The 13,239-nt window shown below is 38.2% G+C and overlaps 6 protein-coding genes across 6 annotated transcripts in view; 4 read left to right on the top strand and 2 right to left on the bottom strand.

Moving 5' to 3' along the window:
- Positions 1–979: 979 nt before the first annotated feature.
- Positions 980–2,601, bottom strand: CBG02607 (the record flags this gene model as incomplete). The annotated part of the gene is made up of 6 exons (XM_002630840.1): positions 980–1,104; positions 1,152–1,639; positions 1,688–1,848; positions 1,898–2,130; positions 2,177–2,410; positions 2,460–2,601. The coding sequence occupies 6 exons, from the start codon at positions 2,599–2,601 to the stop codon at positions 980–982; spliced, it is 1,383 nt and encodes a 460-aa protein (XP_002630886.1).
- Positions 2,602–3,560: 959 nt separating this feature from the next.
- Cbr-nmgp-1 lies at positions 3,561–5,054 on the top strand (the record flags this gene model as incomplete). The annotated part of the gene is made up of 6 exons (XM_045242503.1): positions 3,561–3,750; positions 3,795–3,859; positions 3,902–4,057; positions 4,108–4,274; positions 4,320–4,472; positions 4,964–5,054. The coding sequence occupies 6 exons, from the start codon at positions 3,561–3,563 to the stop codon at positions 5,052–5,054; spliced, it is 822 nt and encodes a 273-aa protein (XP_045092259.1).
- An 80-nt stretch (positions 5,055–5,134) lies between these two features.
- CBG02609 lies at positions 5,135–5,637 on the top strand (the record flags this gene model as incomplete). The annotated part of the gene is made up of 4 exons (XM_002630842.1): positions 5,135–5,167; positions 5,214–5,363; positions 5,408–5,524; positions 5,569–5,637. 4 exons carry the CDS (start codon positions 5,135–5,137, stop codon positions 5,635–5,637), a joined length of 369 nt encoding a protein of 122 aa, XP_002630888.1.
- A 10-nt stretch (positions 5,638–5,647) lies between these two features.
- CBG02610 lies at positions 5,648–7,465 on the bottom strand (the record flags this gene model as incomplete). The annotated part of the gene is made up of 4 exons (XM_045242502.1): positions 5,648–5,776; positions 6,177–6,509; positions 6,737–7,338; positions 7,384–7,465. 4 exons carry the CDS (start codon positions 7,463–7,465, stop codon positions 5,648–5,650), a joined length of 1,146 nt encoding a protein of 381 aa, XP_045092258.1.
- A 765-nt stretch (positions 7,466–8,230) lies between these two features.
- Positions 8,231–11,522, top strand: CBG02611 (the record flags this gene model as incomplete). The annotated part of the gene is made up of 11 exons (XM_045242501.1): positions 8,231–8,386; positions 8,434–8,554; positions 8,598–8,808; positions 8,853–9,120; positions 9,168–9,367; positions 9,423–9,490; positions 9,547–9,872; positions 9,924–10,568; positions 10,611–11,092; positions 11,146–11,390; positions 11,467–11,522. The coding sequence occupies 11 exons, from the start codon at positions 8,231–8,233 to the stop codon at positions 11,520–11,522; spliced, it is 2,778 nt and encodes a 925-aa protein (XP_045092257.1).
- A 614-nt stretch (positions 11,523–12,136) lies between these two features.
- The window catches only part of Cbr-bpl-1, a gene marked incomplete at both ends in the record, with an annotated part of 6,336 nt that continues 5,233 nt past the window's right edge, over positions 12,137–13,239 (top strand). Inside the window, 4 exons of the mRNA XM_045242500.1 lie at positions 12,137–12,178; positions 12,232–12,332; positions 12,383–12,515; positions 12,572–12,718. Coding sequence (XP_045092256.1) covers positions 12,137–12,178; positions 12,232–12,332; positions 12,383–12,515; positions 12,572–12,718 — 423 coding nt within the window. The remainder of the gene's footprint in view (positions 12,179–12,231; positions 12,333–12,382; positions 12,516–12,571; positions 12,719–13,239) is intronic.

Raw genomic sequence — 13,239 nt, 5'->3', positions numbered from 1 at the left:
GACGGTTTCAGTGGGTTTCGCTTAGCTTGCATACGGTAGATGACATTTTGCTTCGAATGATTTTTTTCCATTTTGATTCAAAACCGGAAAATCTAAAAATCTTGGTTTCTAATCAAAGATGATCGTTTTAGATTAATTTTTGTTTTAAGCAGATGCTTGTGTAGCCTAGCCTATGCAGTTAAAACTTGAATACCGGAAAACCTCTAATAAAAGGGCAATTACACTGTGAAGTTTGTGCTTACTTATCTCGCTTTCTATGAGAGATATCAAAAATGTGTCAACTGACCAAAAATTTGGTATTATGACGAATATATCAGTTGACAAATTGTTTTCATTTTTACAGTAACCAGGAAAAATATAATTTTAAAGTTAAAAGTTAGGGGCCCTTATATTACAGGTCTTACGGCACGAAGCTTTTATTTCATTTCGAGCTTCCCGGATGACGTCATTAATAGAATTTCTGTTCCAATTCGCTCAACAGCTTCTTCATGAACCCTGACGTAATCAAAATCACTGATTCCCATGTCCATCTCTTTTACCCTTTTCCTTATCACCTCTGTCCACTTTGATTGATTTCCGAAAGAAACTCGGTTACGTAATCCCAATCGGGTTTCATCTCCCCCTCCTCTCAATTTCGATTCTCCTCCGTCTGATTTGAATCGTTTTAGAGGTATATGTATGTACATAGATATAATATATACACTTTATTTCCTCTTTTGCTATTATGATGCTACATCTCTAAAGGGACTGATATCTAGTGATCAGACCACAACAGAACAGTAGAAGACCAACAGAATAATAAGAACAATAGAAGTGAAACTGACTGCAAAACAGAAACGACCCGTATACGTGTGACATCACTAAGGAAGAAGAGTAAGAATTACTAGTAGTAGGAAACAATTTGAATACGTTGGATTCTCATAAATCTTTCGGAAACTTCATTAAGTGGCATGAGTCCATTAGAAGAAGAAGAAGTCATTCAGAAGATGTTGTCGTTGAGGTCGGCACGACGCATCGGAAGAAGTAAATACTGTCGTTCATCGGAAAATTCAGATGACGGGCGACGGAAAGAAGCACGAACAAATAGTAGAATTAGAACACTTCCTGAAATTTCATTTCGATTTTTTTTTCAATTTTGTAAAAAATCTTACCCATGAGAAAGAATGCAGGGACCAGGAATGAAGGCATATTCATTCCCACAGTAGAGCTTTCTGGAAGAATTGGGAGGAACCTAAAATTCTTCGGTGGTTCACAATCAACCGAGTTTTTACTCGTTCGAAGGAACGAGCATTCAGTCGGCGGACAAACAAATCTATCGAATCCTACAGATGTCTGATTGGTAATAGTTTTTGATTGGATCGGTTCAAAAAGTCCTTTCCAAATTTGCTTTGCAGCAACATCGTGGGCAATTGGAGACAGATGAAAACAGTCAAGAGCCAATAATCCAACATTTGGTTTGTTATCCAGTAGAGGGATTGACTTCAAATCCATCGCTGGAGCAATAACAACTGCGAAATCGTTGGAATCATTATTTTTCTCATTAAATTCGTTCGTGATTTCTCTCAATTGCTCATCAAACTTCTCCTTAATTTTTTTATAGTCCTTTTTGTCCAATTCAAAAATACAAGGACAGGTTTTTCTGAATTATAAGTTTTAAATTGATTAATTTTTGAAAAAGTCGACCTACTTATGAGATAATTCGCAGAATGGGCTCACTTGATGAGCTTGAGAATGGATTTGCACATTTATTGGTGGCATGATGTTGACGAACACATTTGGAATATCTGACTGAATGATGAACAAAGTGGATCTAATTGCATTTCCAAAGGTCTCTGGTCCGTGCAGTGTCTGAATATATTTTTTGTCATTTAATTCATAAATCTATTTGTCTACTCACCTCATTATTACAGAATTGACACAAATCATTATGGCCGATGAAAATGTTCACAAGTTTCCATTTTTTAGAATTATCGGTCCCTAATCGTCTTTTCAAAGTTTTAACAAGCTTCTTTGCTTGATCAGGGAGCTCATAACTGAACGATCCGGGAACCGCAAAATTGAAATCGTAGAATTTTCGAATTCGGTCAGAAGATCCTCCTTTGACTCTTGGTGAAAATTTTTGGAACATGTCTGAAAACCAATAATCTTTTGAATCACGAAAAACGATCCTATTCACTGATCAGTGTGGATTGCTCATTCAGAGTAACATCATCTCCAGTAACAAAAGAGATGCCCGGATATTGTTCGAGAATTTCAAAAATGGAAGAAGATTTTGCAGCTTGTGCAACTGTGACTGAATCTCCTAGAGCTGCGATGACGTCAATTTGAGATGGATGAAGCTGGTGGACCGACGTAGCAGAATCAAGGATTGGTCGAGAGCAATTGAAATGAGGTAGACCCATTGGGTGTTCTGAATGTTCTGGTCGTAAATCACATGAAAATTAAAAAAAAAAACTTACTCATAGAATCCATAAACTTTTTTCTTGTATCTCTCCAATTATTAAAAATCTCAGCGGAAATTTCCAGAAGAGCATTCGGAGGGGAAATAATGGCATGGGTTTCCAACAGGCTTACAAGAAGAAAAATCAAAATCGACCTCATGTTCACTAGAACGTTTGTCAGAAAATGGTGTGTTTGAAATATTTTTCGGTTTCTTTTCGATAAGATAGTCTGTTTTTTGCATTTTTACACAAGAGTTATAGATAGGAGGGTGCAACTGCGGGAATGGAGGTGAAAGAGACAGAGATAAACAAATTGGGTGTAGTTTGTGACTTGTGTAAACCTAGGGAAGTCTCTGGACCCAACTGTTAAGACACTGTACACAATTAAAAGGGCAATGCTAAAAAAATTCTTGCTAAATGACAGCTGAAGAGTCGCAAATGTCTGCTAGTTGCTAGTCGTCGGAGAAACGACGGGCCGTGGACGGACTTTCAGCCGACCATTGGAACCCATGCTTCCACTAGATTATAGAATGATGATAGAATATAACTTCTCTCACATCTAGACGCTTGAGAATTTCCAGACTCCTGAAAATTCACCTTCTCAAAAATTTTTTTTGGAACATCAACCCCGTGTCTATTTCTCATAACTTTTTGTTTTCATCTCCTCCGACTTTTCATAACCGAAGCTCATGCAAACATGAGTCACCTTCTTCTATTTCCCTCGCTAAACTGACCATCCGTGGCGAGTTGTCTGCGTCTCTCCGATTTCATCTCATCGGCTCCCACTATCTTTCCATTCCGCTCGTTTCCAATTTCGATCGCTAATACAAACAAACACACTCATACATACCTTCCTTGTTGCCTGCTGGTGCCCCGTCTACACTAGCTTATTACAATTATTCAATTTCCAAAACTTGTTCCTTTTTTTATTCGTTCTAATTCCAAACTGTCAAGATAGTGTCAAGATCAACGAGACAGGCGGCGGAGAGACGTTCGCAGAACGCCGCCGTCGTGCATCTGAATTCGACGGCTGAAGAAGATGACTGCTTCCATCGAATACCTTATGCATCCCTTATTGGCTCCCTGTTATGTATTCTCGGAGTTGTTCTTTTTGCCATCATGATGTCGTGGGCATTCAATGCAACTGCAGAACAAACCAGAAGATCTTTGAGGATAGATGATTGGCCATGGCTAGATAAAGTTCAAGTATTTTTCATAATCATTGCTGTTCTCATGGGTCTATTCTCTTTATTTTTCCTATGTATTGGATTTACTGCAACTGGCGGAACAAGAGAGACAATGTATAAAGGTACCAACTTTTTTTTGAATCAGAATTATGTTTTTTGATTTCAGATGATAACTCTCGGTGTGGTGGTAAAGCAGCCTGTGTGATTGCAATGATGTTTGATATATTATTGGTAACTGATTGCTTTTATGTATTTTTATTGAATGATTTCCAGATTATCGCATGGTTATTCATCATTTCAATTGTCTCTTGGCTCTGCATATTTTATTATTTTTTCAATCGTCTTTGCAACAATCTCCCGAGCTACACAGATGGAGATTGTATAGATCTTCATGTTTTTTGGCCATTGGTTTCTGATTTTGCCAACTCGGTTAGTATTTTAGTTTGAAAAAATAAAACTGTAGCCTCGGTTTTTTTCAGAATTTGAGAATGTGTGGCGGAGACGTTCAGCAGTTCTGTGCTCTAACATCCACCGCCTTCTCCTGGTATGTCATTGGTTGGGTTGGATGTGTTCTTATCATTCTCGGAATTCTCTTATTCTTCGGAATCCATGCTTCTAACTATGCTCATATAGGGAATGCGAACAGGTTTGTTCTGTACACAGAAATTCCACAACTACTCAAAATTTTTAGATACATGGAGCTAGGAAATCTCCTCCGATTTGCGGAAGATCGAGATTCTGGAGATGAGCGGAATTTGAAAAAAGGGAGAGGGGTTCGGCTTCCGGAAAAATACGAAATTCAGTCAACACAATGGAGTGATTCGAGAGCGAACTATTCCATGAGGTGATTTTTTCAATTAAGAGATTTTACCGTAAAATCTGTAATAGAACTGTCCTAGAACTTTCAACTTTGACCCAATTTATTTCGGTTCCTGTGGAAGATAAGAGGTAATAAATTGACAAAATGCTGTTGATATTATGGTAAAAATTTTGCCATTTTACAACTTTTTGTGTCTTTTACAGGAAATGAGATATATGAGCTTAGAGTTAGGGGAGTCATTGTATCAGATTGTTAACGGTATACCGTATTTTCTCTAATAGAATCCTATCCAAACTGTTAATTTTGAGCTCATTTATCTCGACTCCTTTGAGAGATATCAAAAACTTGTCAACTGACAAAATATTTCTAATATTATGATAAGCAATTTATCAGTTAACAAGTTTTTGATATCTTTCAAAGGAATCGAGGTAAATTGGCTCAAAGTTGACGGTTCGGGTAAGCTTCTGTTAGAGGAATTACATACAATGTATGATTTTCAATATTTTCAAATCCAGAACTACAACGAGCCGACAAGCCGAGCACATGTCCGACTCAATCAGCCAATTTGATTATCGCAGGGATAAACGACCAAAACCGGTTTATTAACTTCTTCCAATCTCACGCCAATTATAGACTTTTTCAATTGTATAATTTCCCATAAATAAACTATTTCTGACAATTTTAAGATGACAATGTACACGAATGGTGACCAACAAATGGTAGATTTCAGGAAAATTAGAAAAATTCCTTTTTTTAACTTTGAAGATAATCTTCGAGGATGACACTCGAGATCAGACGATGTTATTAGAAGTGACGAATCCAGTTTTGAAAAAGATGAAGTTCGGTTGGCAGACGACTTTTGGGTTCTTTTTCAAAGTTCAACCACCAACAGGAACTATGGAACCTGGAGAGACTGTGAGGTTTCCTCAATATTCACAAAAAATTTGAACGTATTTCAGAAAAATTTCGAAATTCAATTTCAAGGCGGTCAGCTCCTTAATACAGACATTATGGATTCAGATCATTCAATCAAAATGTGGTTAACTCCGGCTGAAACCAGAAAACGTGGATTAGAAGTGAGAAAAGTTTATTTATTCATTCAAAAACTCTCAATTTTCAGAACACAACACTCGAAGTACCAGTGGTTTTTGCGGTTCATGTACAACCAAAACGCGTTATGGAATATTAGACCTAACTTATTATAATAAAGAATTTTTCTCATCGAATTTTTTAGTTTTTCCTGGGCCATTTACAGCTTCCATCAGCATCTTGTTCACTTTTTTCACATCATATTCCGTAACGAATGTATGAGATATCCAGTTGGCGTCCTGTAAAAATTTTTCTATAATAGAAGCTCACCCAACCCGTCAACTCTGAGCTCAATTATCTCGGTTCCTATGAGCGATATTAAAAATATGTCAACTGATAAAATATTAGTGATATTATGATAAATAATTTATCAGTAGACAAATTTTTGAAATCTGTCACAGGAACCGAGATGAACTAGGTCAAAGTTACCATATTTCCTCTAATACATAAGAGCCACCCAAACTGTCAACTTTGTGCTCAATTATCTCGGTTCCTGTTAAAGGTATCAAAAATTTGTCAACTGATATATATCATGATAAATAATTTATCAGTTGTCAAATGTTTGACATCTTCTAAAGGAACCGAAATGGGCTTCGATGAATGGTATAAGCATTCGAATAAAAAAAAAATGAATCTTACATTTTTATCACCGATTGATTTGAAGGAACGATCAACTGGATCATATTTTGTACTCAACCAATCCACAGCCACCTGTCCTCTTGTAGATGATTTTGCTTCCAATTCGACAGATGCACATAGTTTTAGACACTTAGTAGCTACAGTTGGATCAATGGCAATTGCAATTGCAATATCATCCATAAACGCATAGATTTGTCCAATAAGCTTATTATATTCTCTTCCTCTGATGGTGATGTTGTTTAAGAAATTGGACAGTAAAGTTTTCTGATTCAACGATTCTTCATAATCAACTTCTTCGTTATACTGAGAAAAAAAAAACATTTGCGAGAAAGTCTTCTACCGTATTTCCTCTAATCTAAGTTCACCCAAAGAGCTCAATTATCTCGATTCCTGGGAAAGATATCAACATTTCGTCAACTGATGAAAAATTGGTGATATTATGATGAATAATTTATAAGTTGACAAAATTTTCATATCTTTGACAGAAATCGAGATAATTGAGCTCAAAGTTGACGGTTTGGGTAGGATTAAGGAGAGGAAGTCCGGTAATATATTTTTACCTCTGGACCTTTGAGAAAGCATGTATCCCAAGGAACAATTGTTGTATGAATCGAAGAAAGAACAATGTGAGCTGCTTCGGGATCCATTAGAAAATTGAATTCGGCTGTTGAATTGATCAAAGTGTTCCCCACTCCTAAATAATTTCCACCCATCAGCACAACTTTCTTTATCCGTTTTGAAACTTCTGGATCTTTTCGAAGAGCCAATGCAATATTGGTCAAAGGACCTAATCCAACCAGAACAATTTCACTAGTAAGATTGGTAAGTTCAATAATAGCATCAATTGCTGATTTTTTCTTATTCGCCACAGTGAAGTCAGAAGGAAGTGCTTTGGGATTTGCAGCAGGAACCCCTCCAATTCCATCACTGCCGAACAAATCTTCCCATACTTCGATAAGACCTTTAGGAACAAGAGAATCTTGGGATCCTATGAAAATTGGAACGTCTTCTTTTCCGAGTGCTCTCAGTAGACGAGCTATATTTGCAGCTGATTGGTTTGCGGAAATTCCTCCATGAACAGTGGTGATAGCAATTACCTCAACTTTTGGATTTGTCAGAGCAATTGATAAAGCACGAATGTCATCATAGACGCCATCCGTGTCTAAACAGCACTGATTTTAGATTTTCTTATCATCTAGGATCTTACCGATTATAAGTTTGACTGCTGGAGGGGATATAGTAAGAATAGATGAAACAATGATACAAAAACATATACAAATACGAATCATGTTGAATAGAAATTCACAGTCGTTTCAGCGAATAACTTCTTGTAAAAAGAGAATCAGAGAAAGTAGTTCACACACCACAGGTTTTTGTTGAACAAGTATTTGTGAGACGGTTTAACAGTGATTGGGGAAGTGTTCTTTTGAATTCACCAACATATTTGCTCACTTTCACAAATAACACAATTCTGTCAGAAGTCTAGCGAGAGGTGTGTTTTCATGGCAACCAAATCAATTATATTGAAGCTCTATTCGTGAGTGTGTCAGAATGAAATTATGAATAAGAATGTTGAAAAAAAGGGAAAAGAAACAGAATGAAAGTGCTATGTGAATTACCCGGGATTCCCAGAGTTCTATACATATTTTTCAGAGGTTTCTCATGCATCCAAACACTATTTTTTTTCCTTTTTCTAAAATATTACTCCTTTCGAAACTCAAACTTCTGTAGCTGAATACCCATAATCTCCAACCTTTTAATACCTTGTAAAGTTTCAAGATCACTGTTAGATTTCTTTGTTTAAACGCCTGCCGAAAGATTGTCGGCGCGGCCTAACTTTCTCTCCCATCGCTAAACTAGTCCCTCCCATTTTTTCGAGTATTTTTTTCACATTTTTCCGGTCAAATCTTCATATTTTTATGTTTAATTGGAACAATATACATTAGATTATCAATCAAAAAAATAATACATGTCTTATAATATATTTTTTCTTCGTTCGAGCCATATTTTTTTCGCATTTTTCGGGATATTTGAATAACTTATCGTTTCTCAGAATGGGATTGACCAAGGATTATTTGAAGTATGAGCATGCTGGCTCTTGTGGATGTGTTGGTTCAACAAACGGACAACTTGTTGCTATTGATGGGCAAACTGTCGCCGTTTCAGCTAACGAATATCTCAATTTCTATAATATGAGAACGACAGAAAAGGTGTGTATTTTATGACCTTAATAGAATGAAAAATCCTTATATTTCAGGTTAATGAAATCATCGAATCCACAAAACCAATCACATGTGTCAGACAATGCGAAAATAAGCCGATTCTCGCTATTGGATACGCTGATGGATCTGTAAAACTATTCGATCGAGAAAACGAAGGTTGGCGTGTTAGATTTATTTCAAAACATCTTGAAATTTCTAGATGCTGACCCAATCATGTTCTCTGGTCACAAAAAAGCAGTGAATTGCATCGAGTTCAGTAGTGATGGCTTGCTATTCGCAACTGGTGGAAAAGACGGTGTAATCGTTCTGTGGGATATTCTCGCCGAGCGAGGAATGTTTCGATTGCACGGTCACAAAGAGTCAGTCACCCAGATGAAGTTTGTTCGAGGCGATCGTTTCATCATTTCGACGTACGTTTAGCTTTATTAGAAGAAACAATTTTCGATTATTTCAGATCGAAAGACAGTCTCATCAAGTTCTGGAGCATTGCTAGTCAATCGTGCTTCTACACTGTGATGGACAGCAGAAACGAGATCTATTCGATGAGCCTGCATCGAGACGAATCGATTCTTGTTGCTGCTACTTCGGAACTCGAACTGCTCGTTTTTGAACTGAACTGGAAAAATGGAGCAATTTTTGAGCAGGAAGTGAAGAACGAGGAACCGTCTGCTAAAAAAGGAACGATAGATGATGCAGAAGATGCACTTGCAAACATGGCCAACGTACTGAAGCTTTGTCATTGATATGCGATCATCCATTGTGTTTTCAGAGATACATCACTACAAAACTACGCGGAAGAGTTATTCGTCAGAGTAAAGGAAGAGCTCTTCAGCTTGTGCCAACTCATGATGGTCGTTTCTTGGTTTGTGTTGGTGCTGACAAAGTGGCCGATGTCTATAGAGTGTTTTCGGAAGCTGAATCAGTGAAACGTTTGACGAAAAAGTTGAAAAGTGCTAAACGAAAGGCAACGTAAGTTTTTTTTTTTTTTCAATTATAGCTTTGCCCCATCGAGTCCCTTTTTCAGTTCGGAAAGTTCGGCTGTAAGTGAGGATGATGTTACAAAGGACGTCACCATTCTTGTGACTAGAATCGGTGAAATGATGCTTCCACACAAAATCAAATGGATTGACGTTGTTAAATCTGTGAAGACGGAAGAACAAATCTGATCTACAAGTGGTACGCTTTGTTGACCGATAATACTGTTCACTGGGTGAAGATGACTATCGAGATGAATTCCAACGCTGTTGAATGCGACAGTGTTGGAAATTTGGACAAACTTGGTCATCGTGAAGACGTTCGCTCTTTGTGCGTGTCATCATCGTCAAGTCTTCTAGCATCGGGAGGCGGAAACGAAGTTATCGTGTGGAGTACTCACTCACTTCGATCATCGTTGACTTTGACCGATAACGATGTCAAGGATGTAGTGGCCGTTAACTTTGTTCCAGGAGACAACTACATTCTTACGGGAGGAAAGGTTTGAAATTCACATTACCGTACCTTAATATAGCAAAATCTTTTTTCTCAGAATGGTGAAATCGGCGTCTTTGAACTCAGCAGCGCAGAATTGGTCGAGACGAGAAAAGCACACACCGGAGCCATTTGGACCATTCAGAATACACCAGACAATGAAGGATTCATGACAGCATCAGCTGACAAGACAGTACGCTTCTGGTCGTTCGTGTTGGTTACTGAAGGTTCTCGAAAAAGAATATCAATCAGAGAACAGAAGGTTCTGGAACTTCCGGATGAGGCACTCGCTGCATCGTTCTCACCAGATGGAAAGTTCCTTGTTGTTGCTCTTCTCAATAATACATGCTCTGTGTATTTCGTAGACACTCTCAAATTCTTCGTCTCCCTTTACGGCCACTCTCTCCCTGTCACCTGTGTCGATGTGGCTCCAAGTAGCAAGTTGTGTGTTACTGGTTCTGTGGACAAGTCTGTAAAAGTGTGGGGATTGGACTTTGGAGATTGTCACAAATCATTCCATGCTCACGACGACGCTGTCACATCGGTATTATTCTGTCCGGGCGAAGAGCAATTGTTCTGGAGTGCTGGAAAAGATGGGAAAATCAAGCAGTGGGATGCCGTGAAGTTCATTCTTGTTCAATCTCTTGACAGGCACACTTCCGATATTCGATGCTTAGCTCAGTTCTCCAACGGATCTGTTATGGTTCGTTAAGCAATATTTAATTTTCTTATCTGTGTTTTTCAGTTCTCTGCATCCCACGACAAATCGATTCGTTGCTGGGAGAAAACCGACGAAATGGTAATCGTGGAAGAGCGAGAAGAGATGGAAAGAGAAGAAGAGTACGAGAAGAAACTGATCGACGAGGATGACGTTGTGGCTGGAGAGAATGCTGACAATGAAGCGGGCGTTGCCAGCAGCAAAACGAGTTCCAGTGTTGTTTCTGCTGAAAATATCATCCAGGCAGTTGATATTGCGAGAAATGAAAAGGCGCAGCGAGCAGAGGATCCAAACCACGAACCACATCCTCTTATTGGTGCCTACAATAGTAAATCTCTTGACCATTTCATTGTCGATGTTATCGCAAAATGCAGAGCCAGTGATCTCGACAGAACCCTTCTTCTGATTCCTTTATCCTACGTGGCAGATATTCTGCTTGCTATCGCTTCGTGCACTCAACAACAATATAAAGCTGAGCTGTGCACCCATGTTTCAGTTTATTTGACCAGGTTTGTCGAATCAATTCAAATACAATAACGTCGTTATAATTTCAAAATTCTAGAGTTCATCTCAGTCACATCATCGCTTCTTCCGAATATGTTCCAATTTTTGAGCAAATGAATTCAAAAATGTCCGAGGGAGTGGAGAAGTTGAGAGAGATCACAGGAACTAATCTCGCTGCTCTTCGACTTTTGGCTACGGAAATGGAGGATCGTGAACAAGTGAAAATGTTCGCCCAAATTGAACTGGGAACTGATAATCCGAAAAAGAAGAGAAAGGGAAGAAAGGCAGTGTTAAAGACACTTGGTAAGTTATGTTAAGACCAATAATTCAACAGAAATAGTGACTTTTATGCGACAACCACTTTGTGAAATGTGTCCAGTCGTTATTCGAACCCGCGAGACACCTGCGAAAGTCGATGCGTGTCGACTAATTTAAAAAGCTTGTCTCTCTGCATCCCCTTTCCTAAAACAAACAAAAATTGGTTCCTTTTCCAGCATAATCCTCCTTTCTACTTCTTCTTTTCACAAGGCACCGACTCCAAAATGGCCACCCTCTGCCCCACAACTCCAACGCCTTCAAATCTATATCTTTTTGTTTAATTTTCTTCGTTAGTTGTACCCTATCCTCCCCCTTCGTTGTTATTGTTATTTTGATTCATTTTTTTTTCGTTTCCCACCTCATTTTTCTTTGTTATCCTTTTTTGTTGTATTCTCTCTTTTTTATCCTCATTCAATTTGTTCTCGTTCAATAAAAAACCATCAGAAAGAGTTCACCCCCCCCCCCACTCCTTTTTGCCTCCTCGCATAGCTTAAAAGCTGGGTCGGCGAAAAAGAAAAAGAAGAGAAGAAGCTGTGCTCTATTCTCTTTTTCTTTTTTTCCCAATCCTTCTCGTTTTCTCGCCTCGCTGTGTCTCCTCTTCTCTAGTTTCCACGACGTCGTCTGGCTCCCGGTCTTCTGGCAATTGTCGCCTTTTTCAAACATTTTGATTCGGTTTGACACTTTGATTGCAGATTTCCAATTGACTGAAGATTCCATTTTTCGAACAAAAAATGATACTTTTTGTTTGGTCTTTAGTTTCAACAGCAATCGAGGTAAGTTTTTATTGATAGAAACTCAGATTTCAAACCAAAATCTGATTTTTCAGGCAGCTAGAAAACGCCATATTGCCAACTTCCTTCGTGCCTTATTAGCTCAACAACGGGTAACTAGAAACTATGAAATGCTCATATGGAAAACTATTGTTAGGTTTGTAACCTAAATTTCCAAAATTTTCAATTTAAGCTATCAGTTTTTAGATCTTCTCGATATTTATCTGCTCAACGACCCAGCTCAACATCAAGATTGTACCGACCGACTAGTGAGCCAAAATTAGATTCAACGCTTGTTTTACAAACTGAACTCATACAAGTTTTCACAGAAAAGTTTGAGGTTTGTACTTTGAAAAGTGGCATAAAATAATGGCTTTTATAAAAAGATTCTTTCAGACTTTACAAGCCAGCGAATGGAGGTTCTGTCCTTCTTTATGGCCTTGCGATGAGGATTCGATCTACTTTGTGGTTCATAATGAATTCATGGAAAAACGAAATAAGGAGCCGGGAGGAGAGGAGGTTTTAGAGCCTAACTATTTTAAAGTGAGTTTCCCAATTTTGTTGATTGTTTATTATTGTTCGGATACAAAAAAATCGGAGCTGTGGAAGAGGAACGCCGATGGCCGCAGCGGAAGATTCCATAGCGACAACTACCGTAACCTAACTTTTTCCAAACTTATTTTCGCGTTTTTCACTGATTTTCGTCAATTTTTCGGTTATTTTCCCCGAAAAAGACGGAAAATAAAAACATTTGATATTGAAAAAATTCACTAAAAACACACGAAAATCTAAATAGATAAAAATCCGGAAAATAAAAATATTTCAAGGTTACTGTTGTTGTCGTTGTGGAACTCTCGGCCACTGCCACCGGGTTTCCCTTTTGCCGCGTTCAAAGTTGATTCCCAGGAGTAATTTCCTGGAAAAAACGCTGTCCAAAGTTGCGATTGTTTTCCAGATTTACAGCAACAGTAAACTACTGTATCACTCGTTTTGACTGTGTTCTTCCTGTTGATTCATGTCGATTTACGGCGGGTCTCGAAGCGGAAGCCTCTGGAAAACAATGG

Source organism: Caenorhabditis briggsae (genome assembly GCF_000004555.2).
Source record: "Caenorhabditis briggsae complete genome, chrII, whole genome shotgun sequence".
NCBI classification, from domain to species: domain Eukaryota; kingdom Metazoa; phylum Nematoda; class Chromadorea; order Rhabditida; family Rhabditidae; genus Caenorhabditis; species Caenorhabditis briggsae.
The sequence above is the reverse complement of the archived record's forward strand: the minus strand, read 5'-3'. Positions and strand labels throughout refer to the sequence as shown.